At 46.5% G+C, this 19423-nt stretch overlaps 5 protein-coding genes across 5 annotated transcripts; 4 read left to right on the top strand and 1 right to left on the bottom strand.

The window, feature by feature from the left end:
* Positions 1-1872: 1872 nt before the first annotated feature.
* Positions 1873-5824, top strand: ncr1 (sphingolipid transporter NCR1; the record flags this gene model as incomplete). The annotated part of the gene is made up of 3 exons (XM_033568154.1): positions 1873-2139; positions 2211-5664; positions 5721-5824. The coding sequence occupies 3 exons, from the start codon at positions 1873-1875 to the stop codon at positions 5822-5824; spliced, it is 3825 nt and encodes a 1274-aa protein (XP_033430149.1).
* A 935-nt stretch (positions 5825-6759) lies between these two features.
* Positions 6760-10402, top strand: ATNIH1004_003478 (putative importin beta-4 subunit; the record flags this gene model as incomplete). Its single annotated transcript, XM_033568155.1, has 4 exons — positions 6760-6805; positions 6871-9199; positions 9438-10171; positions 10224-10402. The coding sequence occupies 4 exons, from the start codon at positions 6760-6762 to the stop codon at positions 10400-10402; spliced, it is 3288 nt and encodes a 1095-aa protein (XP_033430150.1).
* A 2990-nt stretch (positions 10403-13392) lies between these two features.
* On the top strand, positions 13393-14011 carry ATNIH1004_003479 (uncharacterized protein; the record flags this gene model as incomplete). Its single annotated transcript, XM_033568156.1, has 2 exons — positions 13393-13442; positions 13768-14011. The coding sequence occupies 2 exons, from the start codon at positions 13393-13395 to the stop codon at positions 14009-14011; spliced, it is 294 nt and encodes a 97-aa protein (XP_033430151.1).
* Positions 14012-15617: 1606 nt separating this feature from the next.
* On the top strand, positions 15618-17107 carry ATNIH1004_003480 (putative C6 transcription factor; the record flags this gene model as incomplete). The annotated part of the gene is made up of 4 exons (XM_033568157.1): positions 15618-15705; positions 15766-15902; positions 16021-16772; positions 16852-17107. The coding sequence occupies 4 exons, from the start codon at positions 15618-15620 to the stop codon at positions 17105-17107; spliced, it is 1233 nt and encodes a 410-aa protein (XP_033430152.1).
* Positions 17108-18444: 1337 nt separating this feature from the next.
* med7 (mediator complex subunit MED7) lies at positions 18445-19285 on the bottom strand (the record flags this gene model as incomplete). The annotated part of the gene is made up of 2 exons (XM_033568158.1): positions 18445-18963; positions 19019-19285. 2 exons carry the CDS (start codon positions 19283-19285, stop codon positions 18445-18447), a joined length of 786 nt encoding a protein of 261 aa, XP_033430153.1.
* Positions 19286-19423: the final 138 nt, after the last annotated feature.

A 19423-nucleotide genomic window follows, 5' to 3' on the forward strand; every position in this document is an offset into this window, starting at 1 on the left:
CTTTGATAATCCTATGTATTTATACCTTCAGAAATGTTTCGGAAATTGACTTAGTCACAGCCCGCTCTCTCCTACCGCACCTTCTTCGCTAGCTGTACTATATCTAGTTTGGTATAGTTGCTATCTGAACTAGTATAGTGTATATTATACGCATATGACCATACATATTATAAGAACCAGCCCACCACCCACGTTAAAGGAGGGGTAGGGTCCAAGGTCAGGTAAGTACCGTAGGTAAGCGGAATTTGGGCTTATACTCCGTAGATAGATGGTCTAATTAACTGATAGCTTTTGCAAAGTGTAGTGAATATGGCCAGGCTGGTCGTAACTGTTGTGGAATTCGGGGGAAGTGATGCGCAGCAGCGCAGGGAGCCATTCTATCAGCTCCAGGCTAACTAGCTTAACTAGGAAGTAGATGTCATTCAGTGGAATCACTAGGAATCGCAGTATCTCAACCAGCTGAGCCTACTAAGTAGTTCCCTATATTCTCATTGAGGTGTTCTACTGTCTAAAGGATTCAGGGGTGGAATCGATCGTTAGATAATCCGCACCGCCGGGTCGGATTATAGTGTTTCCGTAACAATAACTGCTTAATGTATCCAGGTAAATAGCAGAATTTTAAATTTTATATATTGACTAATATTGAATTTGCGACAATTCTGCAGTATTGGTAGGATCCATGAGATTCAAGGGTTGAGCCGGCGAAAAAATCGGCCACTCGGTGTCCGATTATGTTAAACTATTTTATGCCATATTAGGCCTAAATAGGAGGCTATGGGTGTGGCTGTATGACCTTCCAGTATTTATCAGGTGTTGTGACTGACAATCCGGATGTTAACCAAGATCTGATTGTCTATATTCTTGCCATTGATTCAATGTTGTGGTTTTTCATACGTCATCTTACAAAGGAAATGCTTTGCGGTCAATGACCATGGCGACTGGTTGCGTACAGATAAACGCGCATTTATAGGACGCTCCTGTCTAACTACATAGATCATAGATAATTCGGTAGGTAGGTAACGGTAGAGGCTGGTTAAGAAAGCAACTTAACAAAGCGGCAGTACTAAAATATAGGTCGTTAAATTAGTGCGACCTCATAATACAGAATGCAACTATATTCTTAATAGTAGTAATTTGCTATTGGCTAGGATTAAAGGTAGCCAAAAATATTCCAGGTTATAATACAAGATTGTATTAAAATATACCCTCGGCTTTGCACGTTTTGGACTGGGTCATACGATCAATGTGATTAATCCTTGTAGGCTATGACATTTATGCCACAATGTTCCAGGCCGATTAGTTTCATCGGAAAAGAAAACGCAAAACGAAGGAAAAAAGAAAAAAGTGGCGTCCGATTTCAGGGCAGCCAATAGCATCAATAAGTCTACCAATCCATCGTGAGAAACCTCAACTCTTCAGGCTTGCTAGTAGAGATCGACGGAGTGCCTGAGCTAGCGCCCAACGGATTAGGATCTTGCTTCCAGACACCGCTCATGTCATTCCGAGGAACAACGCAATCAAAGCAGTGCTTCTCCGCTTACGTATTGCCGCCCTCTCCGCCTCTTCCCTTGTTTCCTCTCCTTCCTCCTATATCTTCATCATTACCTAGCATGGTTCACCATATTGGTCGGCACCACTCAACTGCCCATGTATAGTTGATCCCAATTTTTAACTCGTTCGTGGGGGACGTGGTACGGATATTGATACCACACTCCCTTCAAAGTTACTGTTGCGTGAGGCCATCATTATCCCATTTGACTCCTTGGCCAAGTCAGAGCTCTGTTCTTCTCTACGTCACCTGTTTCGGATGACTTCCCTGAAATTGGTCATCCCTTCATCCGATCGGCTCAACCACCATATATTCTTCCGATCATGCGGGGACTCCGCTCTATACCCTTCGTTGCTGGTCTGGGCTCGCTTCTTCTACCCCATGCTTTAGCCCAAGGAGAAACAAAAATACATGAAAAAGGCCGCTGTGCCATCCGAGGGCACTGTGGGAAGCAGTCATTTTTTGGGGGAGAGCTGCCGTGTCCGGACAATGGAGTTGCGGAGGAGCCCGAAGCAACGGTGAGGAAGAAATTGGTAGATTTATGTGGCAGCAAATGGGAAGAAGGGCCAGTGTGTTGTGAAGATGAGCAGGTGAGTTTTCAAATCCACCAAGGCCGGCCTATATATGTGTTGTGGTTATACTGACGCTGTTGAGTTCTTAGGTCGATGCGCTTTCTAGGAATTTGAAACTGGCCGAGGGAATTATAGCCTCCTGCCCTGCGTGCAAAGAGAACTTTTTCAACACTTTCTGCACTTTTACATGCTCGCCAGATCAGTCTCTCTTCGTAAATGTGACACAAACTGAAGAGAAAAGTCCCGACAAATTCCTTGTGACAGAGTTGGACAACGTGTGGTCAGAAGACTACCAGCGTGGCTTTTTCGACAGCTGCAAGAATGTGAAGAATGGTGCTTCAGGCGGTAAGGCCATTGATTTCATCGGAGGTGGTGCAAAGAACTATACTCAGTTTATGAAGTTTCTGGGAGACAAAAAACTGCTGGGCAGTCCATTCCAGATGAACTACAAAACAGAGCCAGTCGGACCTGACCCGCATGGCATGAAAGCTTTATCAATTAAGCCGAAAGCGTGCAATGATTCGGACGAGGCATTCCGTTGCTCTTGTGTGGACTGTCCGGATGTGTGCCCGGAATTGCCGGCAGTAGAAACAAACACCCACTGCTATGTGGGACTCCTGCCTTGTCTGTCTTTTTCTGTGATCCTTATCTACTCCGTATTTTTATTACTAGTCGTGGCGCTCTCCAGTTATTTCACATATAGGGAACGACGATATCGCAAGCCTGAACGTGTTCGACTTCTTCAGGATCCTAACCCAAGCGACGATGAGGATGAGGGTGATATTATCCACTCCGGGGGTTACATTGAGCAACCCGGCGGTGTATACAGATTGAACTCCGCGTTGGACGTCCTATTTAATCGCATCGCAGGCACCTGCGCCCGCTTTTCATCACTCACCATTTTCACTAGTCTCGTGGTGGTTGGATTGCTAAATCTGGGTTGGATGAGATTTTCTGTAGAAAGGGACCCTGTGCGGCTATGGGTGAGCCCTAACTCGGCAGCCTTCCAAGAGAAGGAATATTTCGATGCCAATTTCGGCCCCTTCTATCGGGCAGAGCAAGCTTTCGTGGTCAACAGCACTGCAGACGGAGACGGTCGAATACTAAATTACGAAACCTTAAGCTGGTGGTTCGATGTCGAGTCTCGAGTTCGCCGGATGATTTCTTTGGACCGGGAACTGATCTTGGATGACGTCTGCTTTAAACCAACAGGTGGTGCCTGTGTAATCCAGTCTTTGACGGGTTACTTTGGCGGATCTGTTACGAATCTCGATCCCGACACCTGGGCAGACCAACTTACACATTGCACGGAGTCCCCAGGTGATTTGGCCTGCCTTCCCGACTTTGGTCAACCTCTCAAACCTGAAATGCTTCTTGGTGGCTATGAAGAAACAGGCAATGTGCTGGATGCACAGGCACTTGTTGCTACATGGGTTGTAAACAACCATGCTCAGGGAACTGAAGGCGAAGCCAATGCTATTGATTGGGAAGACAGCTTCAAGCGCATCTTTGACGTGGTGCAAGAAGAAGCTAAAGAGCGTGGTCTTCGTGTTTCTTTCAACACAGAAATCAGCGTCGAACAAGAGCTTAACAAATCCTCGAACACTGACGCGAAGATTGTAGTCATCAGCTACATCATCATGTTTATATATGCATCCTTGGCTTTGGGCTCAGCTACGGTTACCTGGAGATCCCTGGCTACAAACCCAGCCAATGCCCTTGTTCAGTCGAAGTTTACCTTAGGCATTGTGGGCATTCTTATTGTTCTAATGTCGGTCTCGGCTTCTGTTGGGCTGTTCTCTGCCGCAGGAGTCAAAGCGACTTTGATCATAGCGGAGGTTATTCCTTTCCTCGTATTAGCCGTTGGAGTGGACAATATATTTTTAATAGTTCACGAGTTCGAACGGATTAACATCAGTCACCCTGACGAAGAAATTGATGAGCGAATTGCTCGGGCTGCGGGCCGAATTGGCCCTAGCATTTTCCTCTCCGCTGTTACGGAAACATTTGCATTCGCGCTAGGCGCCTTTGTTGGAATGCCTGCCGTGAAAAATTTTGCTGTTTATGCTGCGGGTGCTGTCTTCATCAATGCTCTCTTACAGATTACTATGTTTCTATCTGTGCTTGCCTTGAATCAAAGACGGGTCGAGGGTCTCCGTGCGGACTGCTTTCCATGTGTGACAGTGCGCAAAGCTCAGTCTGGAATGGCTGACGACCAAATCTTTGACGATCAAGGTGGGGAGAGTATTTTACAGACATTCATTCGTAAAGTGTATGCTACTCACATTCTTGGACGCAGGATCAAGGTGATAATTGTTGTTGTGTTTTTGGGTGTCTTGACAGCTGCTTTGGCTCTAATTCCAGAAGTTGCACTAGGGTTGGATCAACGCATCGCTCTCCCAAGCGACTCCTATTTGATACAATATTTTAATGATCTAGACGCCTACTTTGGGAGCGGGCCTCCAGTATATTTTGTGACCAGAAATGTGAACGTGACCGAGCGAAACCATCAACAACAGCTCTGTGGGCGCTTCACCACCTGCGAAGAATTCTCTCTCTCTTTTGTCTTGGAACAGGAATCAAAACGGCCCGAAGTTTCCTATATTTCAGGGTCCACTGCGAGCTGGATTGACGACTTTTTCTACTGGTTAAACCCGCAGCAAGATTGCTGTAAAGAGGACGGCAAGCTTTGCTTTGAAGACAGAAGCCCTGCCTGGAATATCTCTCTTTACGGCATGCCAGAAGGATCCGAATTCGTCCACTATGTTGAAAAATGGATCGAAGCGCCTACTGACTCTTCCTGTCCTTTGGGAGGGAAAGCACCATATAGCAATGCTCTTGTCATCGATCCTAAACGACTAATGACAAACGCGAGCCACTTTAGAACTGCACACACGCCTCTCAGGAGTCAAGATGACTTTATTAACTCTTACAAAGCTGCTCGTCGCATCGCAGAGGGCATTTCTAATGAGCATGGTATTGATGTATTCCCATACTCTAAATCCTACGTGTTCTTCGACCAATATGTGTCTATTGTGAAGCTAACAGGCACCCTACTTGGCTTCGCGATTGCCATTATTTTCGCCATTACTTCCACCATTCTGGGCTCTGTAGCGACGGGAGCTGTGGTATCGGCCACTGTTGTAATGATAGTGGTCGATGTTATCGGATCTATGGCAGTCGCTGGGGTATCATTGAATGCAGTGTCGCTGGTAAACTTAATTATCTGCGTCGGCATCGGGGTGGAGTTTTGTGCTCATATTGCTCGAGCCTTCATGTTCCCTTCCCGAGCTATTTTAGAAAAGGCGCCCACCAAGTTCCGGGGCAAGGATGCTCGGGCCTGGGCAGCTTTGGCCAACGTAGGAGGCAGTGTCTTCAGTGGTATTACCTTGACGAAACTGCTGGGTGTGTGTGTTCTGGCATTCACGCGTAGTAAAATCTTTGAGATTTACTACTTCCGTGTCTGGCTAGCTCTGATTTTGTTTGCTGCTACTCATGCACTCATCTTTTTACCCGTAGCACTCAGCTATTTCGGTGGAGAGGGTAAATATTACTACAATTTATCCCATGGTCATGCGACGTACTGACCGTTCTTATAGGATATGCTGACCCCGGTTCCGATGGAGGCCTTGAAGAGAACCTTGCGTCCAGGGGATATCGTTCCCTGCTGGCTGACGATGGTTATGATTCAGAAGAATACTAGCTATCCTTCTGCTCATTTAAGGAGACTATGTACACCTAGGCTTTGGTGTTCACGCTTAATGGATTAGTCACTGATGGAAATATTTTTATGCTCGCAATCTCCAAATATCAATTCAAGTAATAATGTCTATCAGATTCTACGGCTTGGCATCTACAATGTATTATATAATTGGAATTGCACTGACTTGAAATGAATTTTCACTCTTCTTTTTTAAGATAGAGCAAGGTTCGGTTCACATATTAAGCATGGAAACCAAGCACAGCATGATTAATTTGGGCTTGAGCATATCTCTGTGGGGTAAACTCTTAGACGGCACACGGTAACGAGAAACAGCAACATGTACTCTGTCATAGGCTTCAATTATTCCTAACCTCTACCAAGTGCTGTACATGAGGTATGCTGGTTTTCACCCAGGACTTTACCTGGAGTAAAATAATAGCATAACATAACATTAGATAGTATTTTTCTCACAAAGTCTAGTACGTACTCCAGTAAGTAAGAGTAAATGAAAAAGTTCTGCAGTAACTAATCATTGTGCGTGTTTTTTTTTTTTTTTTTTTTTTTTTTGTGGATACAGATTAAAAAGTCGCGGTTGGGCAGCGACCACACGTGAAATTATGCGCGCTAACTAAGAGAGAGAAAAAAAAAAAAAGAGCGACTCCGAAACCCCTAAACTTTTTTTTTTTTCTTCCTTTCCTATTCCCCCTCCATCTCTCACTTTTCCCTCCTCCCTCCTTTCTCTTCTCTCCTTAACTGTTATCTCTTTCTTTTGTTAAATATTTATTTGTGATACCCTTTGAGCTGCCTGTCTCAGTACTGACAGCTCCTCCAGTCCCTAATACAGGAGCCCCTGTTTATCAGAGGAACCGGGACAACCCTACAAGCAGAAATTTTTCCGCCTTCTAATTATTTTCCTATAAAGTTATCATCCAATCATGGATCAGCAACGATTTTTGCAACAACTTCAGATTGTCCTGAATCGTGAGTCCACCCGAAGAACCTGGCTTTACTTGCTGGTAGCATTCTGCTGACATGAGACTTTCTAGCCGCTCAGGGAAACGTCAAGGAAGCCACCGGTGTTCTTCAGCGCGAGTACTATAACAAGGCTGAGTCACTAGTCCTCCTCATTCAAATCGCAACCAGCCATGAAGATGCCAACTTGAGGCAGCTCGCTGCCGTCGAGGCTCGCTCTTTGGTGAACAAGCAGTGGACCTCTGTCCAAGCAGGCCAGAAGCCCCAGATCCGTGAGCAGCTGCTGCGTTCTGCACTTAGCGAGGGCTCCTCTCTTGTCCGTCACTCGATAGCTCGTGTGATCTCAGCTGTTGCCAAGGTTGACCTGATCGATGGCGAGTGGGCCGACCTACCCAACTTCCTGCTCCAGGCCGCGAACAGCGGTAACAAGGATGAACGTGCCGTGGGCACCTATATTCTTTTTACCATTCTGGAGACCCTTGGAGAGGGGTTCGAGGAGAAATTCCAGGATCTGTTCAACCTGTTCAACAAGACGATTCGCGACCCAGAGAGCGAGGAAGTCCGCATTAACACTCTTCTTGCCTTGAGCAAGCTTGCTATGCATCTTGATTCTGACGACAACATAGCTCCTGTGAAGTCTTTCCAGGAGATTCTTCCCGCCATGGTTGCTGTGCTTAAGGATGCCATCGACCAGAATCAGGAAGACCGTGTCATGCAAGCTTTCGAGGTTTTCCAGACCCTTCTGGGATGTGACCCGGCCCTTATGACCGTCCATCTCAAGGACCTCGTTGTCTTCATGAATGAAATTGCCGCCAATACCCAGGTTGATGAGGACACCCGTACTCAGGCTATCAGCTTCTTGATGCAGTGCGTGCAATATCGCAAGCTCAAGGTCCAGGGTATGCGCATCGGTGAACAGCTCACTCGTACCGCTCTGCACATCGTCACAGAGCTTGGTGACGCTTCTCCCAGCGACGACGACATCACCCCCGCACGGTCTGCCCTGGGTCTACTTGATATGTTGGCTCAGAGTTTGCCACCTAGCCAGGTTGTCGTGCCACTTCTTCAGTCCTTGGGCCAGTACTTCAACAACGACGACCCAGACTATCGCCGGGCCGGCATCATGGCTCTCGGAATGTGTGTTGAGGGTGCTCCCGACTTTATCAGCACTCAAATGAAGGAAATCTTCCCCATGGTCTTCCAGCTTCTCGCTGATCCGGAGCCAAAGGTCCGCCAGGCATCCTTGCACTCTGTAGCACGCTTGGCAGATGACCTGGCCGAGGACTTGAGCCAGGAGCACGAAAGGCTCATGCCTTTGCTTTTCAAGAACTTGGCTAGCGCTATGCAGGAATACAAGGGTGAAGAAGATGGCCCAAATGTTGACATCATGAAGGCTGGTATCAGCGCAATTGATTCTGTGGTTGATGGCTTGGATGAGAAGGATGTCGCTCCTTATCAGAGTGAATTGGTTCCCATCCTGCACAAGCTCTTCAAGCACCCTGACTTCAGAATCAAGGGCCTTGCTGCTGCTGCACTAGGCTCGCTTGCCTCTTCAGCAGGTGACTCTTTCCTGCCATTCTTTGACGATTCGATGCATCTGCTACAGGAATTTGCCACTGTCAAGGACAGCGAGGATGAGTTGGACCTGCGTGCTAGTGTGACAGATGCTATGGGCGAAATGGCTGCTGCCGCTGGACCTGAGCGTTACCAGCCTTATGTTGAGCCTCTCATGCGTGCCACCGAGGAGGCTCTTCACCTGGGCCACTCTCGTCTCAAGGAGAGCACCTACATCTTCTGGGGTGCCATGGCCAAGGTCTACGTCGAGCATTTCTCTCCATTCCTGGACGGTGTTGTCAAGGGTCTTTTTGCCTGCATTGAACAGGATGAAACCGACCTTGAGCTTTCGTTTGGTGAGGCTGCTAAGGATCTCGTCGGCCAGGAGGTGACCATTGCCGGTCGCAAGGTCAAGGTTGCCAGCGCTGATGATGATGAAGAGCCTGTCGGCGAAGATGGCGACATCGAAGATGTTGATGTCGACGAGGATGACGATGCTTGGGATGATATCACTGCCACGACTCCCCTGTCTCTCGAGAAGGAAATTGCCGTCGAAGTCATTGGTGACCTGGTTACCCACACCAAGTCTGCCTACCTGCCTTATTTTGAGAAGACCGTCGAGATGGTTCTGCCTCTCGCCGAGCATCCCTATGAAGGTGTGCGCAAGAGCACTATCAGTACCCTGCACCGCTCATACGCCATGCTGTATGCGATTGCGGAGGAGGGTGGCCAGATGGCCAAATGGCAGCCTGGCCTGCCTTTGCAGGTTGAGCCTGCTAAGGAGGTGAAGAAGTTTGGTGAAATTCTCATGACTGCCACCATTAAGATGTGGACTGAGGAAGACGATCGGTGCGTATTTTTTCTACAATTCCAGTTTTGGTTCTCTTTTCAGACCTGCCTTGAAGTTTTTCCCCAATGCGGGTCAATTTGTAATGATGAATACACTCGTTTACCCAGCTCACTCAGATACGCAAGAAGCGTACTTGATGTTAAGGACGATTATTATCAGTACCTGAATTTCAATTTACACAGTCCTTGGTGATTTTGAACTATTTTGCCTATTCAATTTCTAACCATGAATACCTAGGGCTACTGTCGCTGATATCAACCGCAACATGGCCGAGAACCTGCGCTACTGTGGTCCTTCCCTTGTCGCCAACGAGACTACCCTCCACAACGTCATCCAAATGATTACCGATATCATCACTAAGCAGCACCCTTGCCAGGTCGAGTTTGCTCCTGAAGAAGAGGCCCTTGAGGCCGGTGAGGAGACTTCGGAATTCGACTGGGTTGTTGTTGATACTGGTCTCGACGTTGTTTCCGGCTTGGCTGCCGCCCTCGGTCCCAGCTTCGCCGAATTATGGAAGGTCTTTGAAAAGACCATCCTTCGTTACGCTGGAAGCAGCGAGTCGCTCGAGCGTGCCACTGCTGTTGGTGTTCTCGCTGAGTGCATTAATGGCATGGGCTCTGCTGTCACCCCGTTCACTCCTGCCTTCCTCAAACTTCTGGTTCACCGTCTCGGTGATGAGGATCCACAGACCAAGTCCAACGCTGCCTATGCTGTTGGCCGTCTCGTCGAGCATTCCAACGCTGCTGAGATCATCCAGGAGTACCCTACTATTCTTGGCAAACTTGAGTCCTGCATGCATCAAAATGTCTCCCGGCTTCAGGACAATGCTACCGGCTGCATCAGCCGCATGATCCTCCGACACCGTGAAAGCATTCCGCTTAAGGATGTTCTACCTGCCCTGGTTGGACTCCTGCCTCTGAAGAACGACTTTGAGGAGAATGATCCCTTGTATCGCATGATCTGCCAGCTGTGTATGTATACCTAGTGTATGATGACTTGGACTTGCAGCTAACCTAACTACAGACAAGTGGGAGGATAGCACAATCCAGGAGCTTACTCCTCAGCTCATACCGATCTTCCAATCTGTCCTCTGCGGTGATCAAGACCAGCTCGAGGACGAGCGCCGTGCTGAGCTCGTCGAGCTTGTCAAGTGGCTGAACCAGATGCATCCGGGAGCTGCTCCTTGGGCTGAGCAGCTGTAAAGACAGCGCCACTCGGTAATGACTGCTTGACGATTACATAGGAAATACTATTTAATGAATAGACTGAACATCTAAAAGAAAAGAATCAAAAAATGAATGAAAGAAAGAGAAGGATAATGGATACCACTTAGACGATACCCCGACGTTGCATCGAGGGTGTACTCTCTTTGCGAAATGTGCGATGAAATTTGGAAGATGAATAGAAGAGATGTATTGGGTTACACGTGATGATGATTGACGAAAAAAAGCCGATGTACATATGTTTTTCGCACATTTGATTTTGATTTTTTTTTTTTTTTTTGTTTACAAATTTGCTACCATAGTGGTCTGAACCTATCTATCCTGTTCATAAGCGTGACTTGTAGATGAGTCTGACCTTAAAATTCTTAAAAAAAGAAAAAGAAAAAGAAAAAGAAACGAAAACCAAAAGTGTCTTATTTAATTTGGTTGCTATTCTTTGTTCATTGGCAGTAATTTAGCTGCCTGTTGCAACATACTTTTTCTAGACCGACTTCCTCATTTTGCAACTAGTGAAATTAGCGGGATATAATAAGGCTTGATTTATCGATGTGGACTTGATCTGTTCATAGTTCGTTTTTACTCTTTTCCATCGTCCGTTAAGGTCTCGTTATTCTAGTAGTCAAGACCAAGCAAAATATCGAAACTAAAATGGCTACCTCCTCGATCTCGTCGCCTGTCAACTTCACACTTCCCTCCAGCTCCGGCTCGTCTATCAGACAACCCATCAAAGCAGTCCAGAAACCATGCTTTGGCTGTGACTGTGGGGATGAGGAATGCGACTGCTGCATTTGTACGGTTATGTGATGGTTGGAATCCCTTTACCACCCTGAGTGATAGAAATCTAGCTAACCACGGGATTTTTCCATCGACAGGGAACTAGCGTATTCAAATGAGGAACCACGACTGGTAAATAGTTACAAGACCAATGTTGTTCGATTATTGCAGGGAAATAAATAATGCGGGCTTGTGATCCGGTGGATTTTGTGGAGGAAACTCATGTCTGAACTACTCAACCTAAAAGACTATACATACCTTTGCGTCTTTCTTAGAATTATGCTCAACAGGTTCAGCAGGATTCTGTGCGGGTAGAGTTGGGATAGTAATTAGTTAGTTTTGGTTAGTTTTGTTGATATGATATCTGTTTACAGGGCACCTTTCTTTTCCCTCAATTTTTTGCATCCAGTCGCACTTTTATATTGTTCACCTTGTTCAAAATTGAAACGTAACTTGTATATTCCAGGTACCATCAGGATTAGCAGCTCAGTCTTCGGCTGAACCAACCTACGCTCCCAAGCCAGATATGGCAGTGTGCAGCTAGCCTGCGACCATGATCAGGGTCGCCGTCACGACTCCTGCCGGTTTCGGTGCAGGCTGTTTCAAAGCAAAGGACGGACAATAATGGCTGCGTGCTCGACAAGGCTAGTCGTTAGGGGTATGCTCCATATGCCGCTGCCTGAAGCTGAACGTGGTTTCTGTACAAGGGTTTACAGATTACAACCCCAGCCTTCTTGATGCGTTAGCAAACCAAAAGATACGGATTAAACATACACATTTAAACCCCGGCTACGTCGGTAGTCGTGTGTCGCGCCCTTGTCCCACCGGTCCAAGCTACAACCATATCGCCATTACTAGCCCATTATAGCCAATACAAGACCTCTATTGTCCGTTATACTAGTTAGAATCGTCAGTGTAGGACTAGAGATATGGTGTAAACACGCTCGTCTACACTTGGCACGACACCATCGAAAGCAGGTATTGAGACGCCCAAATCGCTGCAAAACTCGCCTCTTCTGAGCCACCAGAATGGCAGCAAGTCCATTAATTTCTCTACGCCAAGAATCCCGATTCCAGAGGAGAGCGACCCAAGCAATATTAGTCCATCGCCCTCTGAAAGGAAAGCCAAGGCACCCAAGAAACAACGGACCACACAGGGACTAAATTTAAAGTTTACGTCAAGACGTCCACCGAATATAGATCAAAGTGCAGCACTTGCGGATCATAATAATGTCGACAATGGTAGCCCTGCGATGGACTCAGGGATGGAACAATCTGAGACCCCAGAACCCGGCATATCTCTTTCAGAGGAAGTCCCGATTTGAATGGATAGGGCCATGATGACAGAGACGATGAGGAGACTCATCGGTTCTCAGACAACATCAAAAATCTGCCTCACCCAGCAGACAGCAAAAAGATGTCTTGTCCACACAGAAATAGTAAAAAACAGAGACGGGGTATTCACGGAAATAAACAAGATTATAAGATCGCCGTTATCCACCCCAGAACAGACTGGCGAGAGGACATGCATATGTGTTTTCTGAACTAACGGGAGAAAGTGGCATATATAATATTGGAATCTCAAAAGATCCAGTGAAATGGATGAAACAGCTTCAAAACCTCCTGTACGGGTAAGAGCTGGAATTCCATGCGGACTCCCGAAATTAGGATGGGATATAAGCAAGTCGAAAAGATAGTCCAGGCCGGAGTAAACTATATGAACTATATATTCCTCTGTGGCTGCCGTACAACCCATGCGGAGTATTTCAAGGGTGACAAGGAATGGACTGAACCGAACAATTTTCCAATTTCCAATTTTTATCAACACTTCCTCGCATCCCTTCAACCGATAAAGTCATCTATAAAAGAACCGACAAATCACACCCATTGGTTTTGTTTTCGACTGCTTATAGCCCAGCTGGGTTTACTTGGAACAGCTTCTTATTCTACTTCTATCAAGACCCTGGAGTTAGTTCTCTTTACTTGCGTCTACTTTCTGATTTGGGATAAATTGCGCAATCTTCCTAAGATGAGGGAATCGGCTCAGGAAGCAAAACAAATGAAATCGCCAAACAGGAAATCCCCCTTCTCTCGCGCCTTTCAAGATCAAGGATCTAGCGGAAAGCGAAAATGCCCCCTGTAAACCAAGTAAGAAACCGTCTCAGGCAGAGGTACCGTCTTCTGCGCCCTTCAAGATGATATCCACCAAGGCCAAGATCAAGAAGGAGCCAACACCCTTGGAGGAGTAAGTGTCACCAAAAGCGGGTGAGGGGCTATAGCGGTATATAAAAACGCCCGGTTTCGTAGAGCATATTTTCGAGACAAGTATATATGAATTATTTCCCTATAGCTATGGAGAACGTATGCTAAATGGATACTGGAAGTCGAGGCTGGTACTTTTCTAAAGCACTTCTGCCGAAAGATTTATACACATACTGACGACTATGATCGGCGACTATGATTGGCGACTGCCAGGAGGGTGAATCGCAGACTATAAAGAAGGACGACACGGACAGGGAGGACAACTGACTGGGCAGCCGAGACTGTCTTGATGGACCTACTATTCGTAGGTTGGAAGACATCAATTGTCCCCAAGCGAGACGACCGCCAGATCCTGTGTCGCGGAGGCCGCCGTTCCTGGGCAAGGTCAGTCCGCGCCCTGGCCATATGATTCCCGGGTCTCCCATCCACCGCATCGCGGTGGCAGACAAGATGGCGTGGACAACACTGCAGGTGATCTCCAAGGTGGTGGTGTATCGGGACAGTCTGTGTGGTGCCACACTCGGTCTAGCGGACGATCAAATTGCCCAGTAACCGTCTCAGATTGACCGATCATCCATTAAGGGACGTGTGTGAACCGATACAGCTCTCTCCGCGACACCAACGACCGCCCTGCATAGTGGCTGGCCTCTCTGGTGGCGTCAATCGAGGTGTCCTTGCATTACATCTCACGCAGACTCGTGATCGGATTAAACGGCCAATCCTCCTTCCCAGCCGGATCGAAGTCCGACATGTAACCGGGGTGGCAAGCGAGATTGCGCAGGCCTGTCTTTATTCTCCGTCCAGTGACCCGGGCCTGATGTACCGACACTACTCTAGAGGAGAAAGCCTCCCGCGAGAGATTGCCGCGGATACATTGAGTATCTCGTGGGCTAGCCGGCGGTGGAGCTCTCGTTGGAGGACGAAGAGAAAGTGATGGATGTGGAATCGGTTTTGTTTTGGACTAGTCGATGGATGTACGCAAAATGATGACTTTTAATTACATGGGGGAGATGACTTTCTTCCTTCTTTAGGTTGATTCGGAATATACTTATAGGCCTATCAGAATCTGAATTGTTGTAAAACTGCTCAGCATCGGAGCATTTTTCCTGCTTACTAATAATGTCGCCTCTCTCCCTCAGCTTCGCGTTTCCTTTTGTCAAGGTAATCGCCTCTTAATCCTGACCATTTTATCCATCTCCCAATCGCTGTTACCCATTTATATCCAGCGGTTTTACGGCATAATATTTTGTCTCGATCTTGTGTACCAGACACAGATTGCCTAGTCTCTGCGGAAAAACCGCTCACATGTATTTGTCTCCAACTTCGGCCGGTAGGTCGGACGAGGATAGTACCGAGCTGCGCAAGAAGCGTACTGCAAGAGCGTGTGACGCATGCTATAAGCGAAAGGTACTACTATACTATTCAAGGATGTCACCATAGCTACTATCATGCTAATTCGCACATAGATCAAGTGTGATGCCGCTGCTCCCCAATGTAACTGGTGTAGTCACCATAATATTCCATGTACATTTGACAGGGTGGTTCGAAGGAAAAGAAAAGAGAAAAACAATGAAAACTTGTATGATGAATTAAGGCTTCCTATCAAGGTTGTATAACTATTAACAGTGTTGACTCCAACGTTCCCCGCAGACCGCTTAAGTCGACACGTTTGGCCGAGCGCATTGAAAGGATAGAAAAGTTACTGACGGACAACCTGTTGAAAGAAAACGGTGGGTAATCCATATCCGGTTCTGTTAAACGGAACTGATCGATCTGTAAAGAACCCCAAGAATCACCTGTTCTTCCTACGCCGAGTATAGCAAGTACATCATCATTGTCACTGCCATCGAATGTGCCATCTCCTGGCGATCCGGCTGTCTCTGGCTGCGTACCTCTTCATTTCGCAGGGAGGGAGTTTGGAGTTGTCAGTCTCATGACAGGGATCCCATTCTTGCTTCCAGAGGGGCGGCAGTGGGTTCAATCGCGGACTGGGCAGACCATCTCCTTTGATAAGCTTAGCCCATCAAGACCACCGTGGGAAAAGCAACGCGCAATCAGCTCGAATGAACTATTGATGAGTCTTCGGACGCAAAACATATTTCATCTACCGGACCGGCGAATTGTCGAGTTAAGGTTTGATGCATACTGCAACTCTCTGATGCAGCGGGTATTTCCCGTCTTAGATCGTGTTCTATTCTGGGACACTATCAAAGTCGCGTACCAGAATCTAGATCAGAATGCGCACTGTACGAGGGCAGGTGTTCGAGCATGTGTTTTTGCCTTCCTTGCCTTTTCAATTGCCATAGACCCTTGCTTAAACACCGACGGCACGGACCTCCCGTCTATTGACGGCGAGGAGTGTGCACTGAAAGCGCAGCATCTTTTACCACAGATCTTGCAAGAAAACCCGTCAGTAGAAGGGATACAGGCGCTAACAATGCTAGTAAGTCCAACCAATAGCAGGAAAAGACTGCTCATTTAATTCAATTATTGTTAAGCTGTCCCATGTTCGCATAACATTGCTTATGATATCAACACATACTGATCTACCTGGACTTTAGGCACTGTGTGAACTGGTCTCTGGGAACCTGCAGGCTGCAAACTACCATGGTTCTCTTGCAGCTCGCATGATCTTCATGATAGGTGCCAATGCTCCTCCATCCCAACCAACCGGAGTTCTGGAGCCCCACAAGGATTTCGATGCACGCGTTCAGCGGCAGCTGCGAAATGTATTCTGGGTTTGTTATACAATGGAGAAAGACGTTTGCTTCAGGACCGGCCAGCCTCAACTGTTCACAGAAGAGAACTGTGATCTAACAATGCCTCCCGGCTATGTGGAAAAGCTCTACAGTAGCATGGAGTATCACCACCATTCGCGGGAATTTCCAGAAAGCCCATTATTCCCAGTCGATCTCCGTCTGAGTATTATTAAATCTCGAGCTTACAGCGTACTTTATTCATTAAAAGCGCTTAAGAAGACCGATGCAGAACTTCTGAAAGAAATTCGTGAAATGGACGATGACCTCGAACGGTGGCGTATATCCGTTCCTCCTGAGTGGAGACCGACACTGTCATTCTCGCACGAAACCCCAGACCCCAATGTTAGCATGCACTCTGTCATGCTGCGCCTTAATTACCATTTATGCATGACAATAATCCACCAAGCAAGCAGTCGATGCAAAGCATGGGGAAACCGACAGGGCGGTATGATGGACGGCGTGAGTTCCAGTTTGGCGCTTTCTGTCGAGGCCAGTCGCTCGACTCTTTTATACCTCGAGGCTGCTGCACATGTCCTTGTCGACGGTATCTTCTGGTAAGCACTGCAAGCCACTTTGAAACCCCCGGCCCCCGGAATTAATCTACATAGACACGTACTAACATCATAGTTCCAGGACTCTAATTTTCTACCCTATGTCTGCTGTCTTGGCTATTTTCTGCAACATTCTTCAAAACCCATCCGACCCACAGGCCACAAAGGACCTGGGCTTACTGAAAACCGCCACGACCATGATGGATCGTATATTCTTGAAACAACCCTACTCCGTCACTGAGATCGTCCACATCAAGCGTGTGGCTGACTTTGTTACTGAGTTGTATCGACTTGCGGCCTGCGCTATTGAGAAGGCGTGGAAAGAGCGTTCTGGTTAATGCTCATTTCTGTTGATAGGGAGTTCAGATTCTCTTCTCTTGTCCTTATTTAGTATATTTTGACAATGGTTATGTTAATACTCTACCTTTCTCTCCTACCATTCTGGCAGACTCTGTCAATGAAAACCTATTATCCCATATAAGGTGGCAGTTTTTGGAATGGAATAACTTTACATGTATTTAAAGATTTATTTTACAATTATGATATGAAATAAATTATAGATAGATTTTAAGATGTATGTCTTTTTCTAAAATTGTCTGAAGAATCAAGCATTTAGGCAGTGTAAAGAATTGATGTACTGAAATAATAGACAGTAGTATGCTTATTACAGCTTTTATAATTAAAGCAATTTATTACTGTTGTTGCAGAGTTATTACACTGAGAACCAGTTTGTATGGGAAAATCGGGTTTCATTGAGCGGCGATTGACATGTATGGGACTGCCAGAGATAGAGACGGGATGGCAGATTTTCAGGCCATTGAACATGTTACGACGTAGCAAGCTACAAGATAGAGATAGAAAAATCAGGCAGGTGATAAGTAGTTTTCATTAGACACCATCTAAACAACTAAAATACCTAAACCAAGAAGGTTAGCAAGAACTCCACATGCGAATGATATTCCAATAAGCATTCAGTTTTGAAAGCTCCATTTCAGATATTAGATGCACAGTTATAATCAAAAAGCACTTTTGTGTGCTCTCAGATGGGGTTGAAACAAAGAAAATAAGGCATCAATCATCATTTAGGAGATGCGAATAAAAGTAGTTCAACTTACCTAGGTTATAAGCAAAGGAGTATTGAGAGATAACCATTAATCGAGCACTTTTCCTGTGTCTTCTGAGCTCATCAAGTCTGACATGACAGGGTGGATTCTTCAACTCTAGATTTGCTGAAGACGCAATGTTGATAAAAAAGTTTTTTCGCAAGAGAAATTTCGATGGGATTTTAATTGCGAGGAGTTAGTGCGACACGTGATGTTCCCACGGATGAAGTATTATTCCGACACAACAGTAGGAGATGCAGTATTCAAGTTGCACTTTCCTTAGTACAACCAATTGCTGTAAAAATGCATGTTCATGCTGCTTTTAATAGGCACAAAATCACCGTGACTCGACGGTTTCAAATTCGTCAACTGTCCAACCACTCTTGTAAGGGCCGAGGTACATAAGCGAATTGACACAGGATATGCAGCTGGGCACATAAGCGGTTGTTTTTGAAGGCCCAGGATTTTGGTGGCGCCAGTCAAGAATAGAAGGGAGAACGGGTTGCTGACTGTGGGACGAATGGCCTTTTCGCGCATCAGGGCAACAAATTTCGGGCTCAAAACAAGGCAGCTCAATTATTTTCGTCTAGAAGCTTCCAAACCAAAGTTGAATTTTCAATAGCATCTTGCTCTGGGATAGCAGCCCTTTTATCATGTTCGTCGGTGGTCTCAATAGCCGTGTGAACGTCAGCACCTTCTTTCTCCAGCTGTTCTAGAACACCCGAAATTTCATCCTTTAACTTGTCCATTTGCTGAATTTCCTCCCTTGTGCGGTTTAGCTGCTCCTCCATCATTAGAATGAGGGATTCACGTGCTTGATGAGGTCGGTACAAATTTAGAAGGTGGTGGGCATTGATGAATAAATTGCGTAGATCCTCCACTTTGGGCTCGAATTGCTCCGGATTGATCGATAGTATACCAACAAATTCGAGGAAGTTTAACAAGAGGGACTTGCTAATTTTAAGTAGGTAATATGCGTGGTTTAAAGGCTGAGGGCGCTCTGACGTAGGTTCACCATTGGCACCTGATTGGGGCTCAGGGTAGAGTTGCGTGATGCCTTGATCTTTCAGGGAAGGAAGGTTGGTCGAGAGCTGCGATTCACTTGTAAGCTAGAATTCTATCCCTGGTAGGTGCCGCTGGTCTCACATTTTGTAGCTCTCCAAACACATTGTACTGTCCGGAAATAGGTATCTCTGGCGGCACGAGGAAACGAAGCTCCGTTGGTAGATCTAGAGAGCGTAGTTCAGTGGGCGTCCAAGTCTTCTTCTTTTGTGGCTTTCCATCTTCTCCCTTGGTGGCATCTCTCTTGATTTCTTCAAGTTTCTTAATATTAACTGTTGTGAAGTGTTTCCATAAAGGCGGGGGCGGCGGAAAGGCTGTCGTGAGGGCTCGTTGTTGTCCCGTTTCGGCCATGATTTTTTTTTTTTTTTTTTTTTGTCGTAGAATTTCCCACTGATAAGGGGGCCAGAGGCCTGAGAATTGTCCCTGCGAAGAAAATGCCCAAGTGACTGTCGAAGGCACAGTGAATGAAGTCGAAAGGTTCCGTCAGTG

This window comes from Aspergillus tanneri, assembly GCF_003426965.1.
Source record: "Aspergillus tanneri strain NIH1004 chromosome Unknown AapTan_1_pilon_pilon_pilon, whole genome shotgun sequence".
Classification (NCBI taxonomy): Eukaryota; Fungi; Ascomycota; class Eurotiomycetes; order Eurotiales; family Aspergillaceae; genus Aspergillus; species Aspergillus tanneri.